The sequence below is a fragment of the Gavialis gangeticus genome, unplaced genomic scaffold (assembly GCF_001723915.1).
Source record: "Gavialis gangeticus isolate Ggan-Ray unplaced genomic scaffold, GavGan_comp1, whole genome shotgun sequence".
In the NCBI taxonomy this organism is placed as follows: domain Eukaryota; kingdom Metazoa; phylum Chordata; order Crocodylia; family Gavialidae; genus Gavialis; species Gavialis gangeticus.
This window is the reverse complement of record NW_017729033.1, coordinates 63616584-63622568: the sequence shown is the minus strand read 5'-3', so window position 1 is coordinate 63622568 and position 5985 is coordinate 63616584. Positions and strand designations below refer to the sequence as shown.

At 40.4% G+C, this 5985-nt stretch overlaps 1 protein-coding gene across 1 annotated transcript in view; it reads left to right on the top strand.

Moving 5' to 3' along the window:
- ATP8A1 (ATPase phospholipid transporting 8A1) overlaps window positions 1-5985 on the top strand; it is a 216192-nt gene that overhangs the window by 47796 nt on the left and 162411 nt on the right. Inside the window, exon 9 of the mRNA XM_019525855.1 lies at window positions 2580-2707. Within this exon, the coding sequence (XP_019381400.1) occupies window positions 2580-2707 (128 nt within the window). The remainder of the gene's footprint in view (window positions 1-2579; window positions 2708-5985) is intronic.

The window sequence follows — 5985 nt, the reverse complement described above, 5'->3', positions numbered from 1 at the left end:
CCAGGAGATCCTCTTAAGGCTGCCACACAATATTAGCACTGTTATGCGTGCAGCTATCATCACATGGTTCACAAAATGAACCCAGAGATTTCAAATAAGGAGCCATGTGTCAAAAACCATTCTTACCTGTTGGAATTGGAACTCTTGGAGAGGTGATATCTTTTATTAGATCAATTAGATATTTGCAAAAAAAACCCCTTTATTTGCAAGCTTTTGCGCACATGCACCCTTCTTCAGGCAAAGGAGAGTGCAAAGATTGTAAAATTACTCATAGGTGTGTTTTGTTGTCATCTTTTGAGGTCTTTACAACTTAATAATGGTCTTTTGTGGGATCACTTGAGTCTACAAGGGTTGAGAATCACTGTACTAAAGTGTTTTAGAAGAGCCTGTTAACACCACCATCAGGCTTGACATGACTCTTGAGCTGAAGGTAAATCCTGTTAATGCAAGTTAGGTACGGTATAACTTTTTTTTGGGTCTATTAGTAGAGCCCTCTAGAGCAGTGGTCTCCAAACTTTTTTGATTGCGCACGCCATCAGTAAAAATTTTTGAGCATGCACCCCAAAATATGTATATTTATTTAAAATTATATAACGGTACAAAAAACCTTTTGCTCTCACTAAAAAAAAAAAAATTACTATTTTCTTCCCACACCCCAATGGATCGTCTTGTGCACCCCCTGGGGTGTGCGCATCCCACTTTGGAGACCACTGCTCCAGAGATTCAGGTGGAGTTTAGGAGCCTCCCATCAACAATTTTTGCCATACAGCTTAGGAAGGAGTTAAGCACTATAGTACACTGAAGTGTGATAATTGAATCATTTCTGAGCATGTGCTGAAACTGTAATACTACTATGTAGTAGAGCTGTGCTAAACAACTGTTTTAATTTAGTTTCAGATTCAGCTGTTTCAGAGGACAATGATTTGTTTTGGTATTTCGGATCCCTGTCCTATTTTGTTTTGGCCGAATCTCTGAATCTGTTTTGAACGGGCTGGAATATTCGCACAGCCCTACTGCCCATGGGCAGGGCTTGAGGCCGGGGCTTTAGGGTCCCAGTGGGGAACAGGACAAGGCCAATGGGTAGTTTGTACAGGGGAGGGCCGCTGCCCTCTGTGCAGATGAGGAGACCCTTGTGCAGATCTCTGATCCCTGTCACGTTGGGTCGTGGAGCAGGGAAACAGGACACAGTGGCAAGCAAGCCTGCTGGTCCCTGCCGTGTAACTTGGCTCTGCAGGGAGCAGAGACCTGCACCGGGGGGTCTCCTTGGCAATGTGGGGGTACACAGAATTGGCAGCAGAAGTGTTGAGGAGACCCTGGCGCAGATCTGCTCCCTGCACTGCATTGCCGCATGACCTGACTCCACAGGGAACAGAGATCCATGCTGGAATCTCCTCGCTGCCGCTGTCTACCCTGCACTGACCCAGATCTCTGCTCCCTGCGCAGCCAGGTTGCGTGGCAAGGACCAGCACTGCCCTGCTGCGCAACCTGGATGTGCAGGGAGTGCTGGGGTCTCCTCACCACTGCTGTCCACCCCGCGCTGACCTGTAACTTCTCAAATTTTCATTTGCGGAATTTAAATGAAAAAACATATAATACACAAAAAGCATAAAGACAAAACGTAGCATTAGACTATCAAGACATTTGTTATGTAAGCATTACAGGCATTTAAAAAAAGGGTGCAAAAGGGACAGTGCTGAGCCTTGAAGGTGAATGCAAGAATTAATTTGGGATGTGTACAGTTGTCCACGTGAGAGAGCGCAAACCCAAGGGCTTTTAATTATAGGATCATAAAGAGATTGGCAGTTAACAGTTATATTGTAGAAGAAGAAAGGGTAGGAATTTTTACCAGTATGAAAATGTGGAAAGATGGAGGGATTTATATAATGTGATATTGAGATTGTAAGCTTGGGTGAAAAGGGAAATTATCAACATCTCTGAAGAGAAGAGGTTAAGGAGAAGGTTTGTTAGGAAAAGTTTTGAGGTTCACTTCTTGGATTCTGATGGGGAAACAACATCAGTAAAGCTTTCTGCATATAAAGACATCACTCAGTATTGCATAAATATAATGTAAATACATTCTAATAACTGATGGGAAGGTGGTTGTTCTTAAACAATTTTATTTATATCATGTTGAGGGCCAAATTGTGACTGCCAAGTCATGTCTTGCTTTTTTTAATGAGAGGAGCAGGATGAAAAGGGGCTGCTTTCTTGTGAGAACCTGTCTGCAACAGAATTTCTTTTGAGGCTCAAAGGAAAATGTCCTGTATATCTATTAGCTTTTAAAAGAATGCAGCATAAATACTCAATAAGACTGGACCACTTCCATGGTCTGGTATGGTTGAAGATTTCAGTTGTTGACCCTGTCCATTCCCAGATGTTTTTCAGGAGTCTATTTGCACTACTAGTGCTAGCCAGTACCTGTGTCTGAGCTTTCTGTGCTGGACCTCTATGCAAAGAGCGAAAGCGAACTGCTTTTGTGCCTCATACCAAGCAGAGTCTAACTTATTATATACAAATTAAAGTTTGCATGTATAATAAAGTAGTTTATAATATAGTGTTACAATAAACTGTGTTTACAGGGTTTGCCATTGACATCAGATATAAAGGACATTGACAGCTTGATGCAACTTTCAGGCAGAATTGAATGTGAAAGCCCAAATCGCCATCTCTATGATTTTGTTGGAAATATCAGACTAGATGGGCATGGGTATGTAAAACTAAGAAGAACCATCTCAATGCATTTTAAAATCCATTGTTAATTTCTTGAACTGTGGTATGAATAACTCACTCTTTACTCAGCTAATATGGTTTCTTTTAGAGCTAAACTTCTGTATTGTTTTATTTTGATGCCAAGAACTCTATCTTGTATGGAAAATGACATTCACGTACTAATAATTATAAAAATACATGGAAGTGCGAGTTAAAAATTCCAAAGATCTTTTTGAAAATGTAATTTGTCACACATCCTATGAATTTCTCTCAGCTCTTTATTCTTTATGTAACCAGTCTTTGTCCTACAAAGAGGACTCTTAGTTTTTGTCTAGAATACACCATGCACCTTATTCTGTACATCCAAATTCTCTCTTAAATTTGACATTGATATGTTAAGTCAAATTGAATTTGAGTGATCTATTTATGACTGCCTGTCTTATATCTCATTTTCCTGAGATCATATTTCTGTAAACAGAAATGACCTCAAGGGGGATTTTCAACATATAGATTTTCAGAGTTACTTCATAGGAGTTTTTAAAATATCAAGGATATTTTGTAAAACTAAATATGATCCATCAGTTCTAGAAAATCAGTTGTTGGATCCAAAAGATTTTAATTTTACGTTTACCAGAACTACTTTTTTTCCATTTCTTTAGTACTGGGTTTGAGAGGTATTGTATTACCCTATACACAATCTTTTTCAAGTTTGTGTTTAGTACTATAATGTGTTTCTTTAGAAAGTTTGTTTTTTTTCCCCTTGATGCCATAACAAGTTGTAACAAGTATTTGTTTATAGTCCGTCTTTATTTACTGATTTCTTACAGGTGCATTTCCTGGAGTTTTCAGTTGCAAGAATGTGGATCTATTATAATTCTACTGCACTTGTCGTAAAGAAGAGAAAAACATTTACCTGTAATTCTTCTCTGAAGGTAATAATTATAATAGATCCACACATCCAAACTCTCCCTATCCGGGAAAAAATGTAACTTTGTTCTTAATTTCATTACAATTATTAAATTTGGTTAAAAAGGAATGTCGAGAGTACTATTGGCTTTTGGGCCTCTAGAAGATGTAGGAGCATACCTGCTGGAAAAGCAGTTCATCTCAGAAATTCAGGTTTGGAGGTTTTGGAACGTGGTTTATGTGCAGGAGGCTAGTCTCAAAAGTGTGGCTCTAATATAATATCTACCTTCAGAGAACAAGAATTACAGGTAAGTAGCTATTTGTAGATCCTGACCTCATTCTCAGTCTAATAAATTTGGGCTAATCTCCTTTTCCTGCAGCAGAAAGTGAAGGAAGGTCACACTTGTCCAGTAATTGGCCAGGCTCCTTCTGCTTTCCTGTCATATTTTGCTCGTCTGACGCTACAAATAGAGTTGCATTTCAGTGTTCTCACTTTATTCAATGCAGTTCTAGCTTTTCAAGCTGATTTTGGGCAACGGCAATCAAAATATTTCTTGCTCCTCTTTTTTTTTATTTCCTTGCCTTGGAGACCATTAAGTTTTAAGGGAATCTTGGTCCCTAAATAGGATCTCTTAATGGTTCTTTCTGTTTATTTCCCCCATATCTAGTCATAGTATCTTTGCTTACTCTATCATGAATCTTCTCCACAGAAGTTAGAGCTCTGTTTTGTGGCTCTACACCAAAAAAAGAAAAGACCACAAAGCACCCAAATCTTCCTTAGCTTTCATGAGTTCTTGGTCTTCCCAACAAGGGTAACTCTGAAGCGTGAGCACACCTACATAGTGAAAAGTGGTAGACACCGAGGCAAGAAAAATATGGTAGACACCAAGGCCCCCTTTACAGATTACATCTATTACGCAATTGGTTGCACAATTAATTTAGACTGGCTACACATGCAGATTCACTATAAAGCCTTAAAATGGTCTAAATAGCTATAAATTTATTGCTGGAAAATGTATAAAAACTTTATAGCTGGTTTCTATCCATCTTTAATTTGCATTTATTGCCTGTGCCCTGCAGCTGGGAGAATGCAGCTGCTACGATCTCCCAGCTGCAGGGATGCATTGGGTGCCTTCATGACTGGAAGTCCCATCAGCTGAGGGGGCTCCCAGCTACAGGAATTTTTCTTGCTAGGGCCAGGGTGAGCCTGGGATCGGGCTCCCCTGTACCAGCAGTAAGGTGTGATGGAATCTGATTTGCAATCCCATAGTCATACCTGCTATGCACGCGTAGCATGTCAGAAGACGCAAGTCGGTGGATTGTGCGTTAGATCTCGTCCTGCCTTTACCTGCACATCTAAAGAAGGCTCATTAATCTTTTCACAGAGAAACGGGAGGAGGAAAAAAATCTGTCTAAAACTAAATCATTACTAGCTCCCTACATTCCTGCTTTGAAGAAGACATTATGTTGAGATACACTTAACAAAGAGAAATTCATTAGTCAGAAAGACCGGACACTCTGGATCCTAAAACCCAAGAGGTTTCCATTGTCAGTGACATAACTGCCTACAGTACATGCTCAGGAGGGTCATTTCTTCTGAAATAATCCCATAGGCAGGAAGAGACAGGTCAGAGTAAGAAGAGACTTCAAAGCTTCTTCAGCAGTCCTTATAGCTGCCAACAGTACTAGAGTCATGGAGTCCTGCTTCAACTCCAGAAACAGGAAAAAATCAAGAGTGTGGAAGAAAATGCCACTAACTACTGCAGTCTTATGGAAGAATGTATGGACCGTATAAAGTTGTCAGTTAACCTTTGCTGTTGACTTAAGCAGACAAGTCCTACATCTGGCCTAAGGTAGATAAAATGGGTAAATATGTAAAACAAATTCCATATGGCTCAATTCTTTTGTGAAAACTGAATTGGGGAGAAAGTTGATGTGGTTATAACAGTTATGCCTTCTCTATATGTTACAGGTATTGCATAATTAACTTGTTAATTGTGCAGTTATTGTAAGGCTAGCTACACATGCAAAGTAGCTTTCACACAGTAAAAATCTCCAACAAACTGTTAAGTTACTACACATTGTTGAGGTCGAACTTTATACCTGGATGCTATCAAGCTTAAATTAGAATGTGTAGCAGGGTCTCCCCTGCAGCTGGGAGCCCTGCCAGCTGGCAAGGATGGGAACCAGCTGTGCACCTTGGCCATTTTGAAACCCGTGAGCCCTGGGGATTGTGGTTGCTGTGATCCCTAAGGCTGGGGTGCATGCAGTCCCCACCCCACTAAGCACCCTGCAGCTGAGCTCCATCAGTACAGCCCTGGCTGTACATGATGTGCATCCTGCCATACCATACATGCATAGCATCAAGCA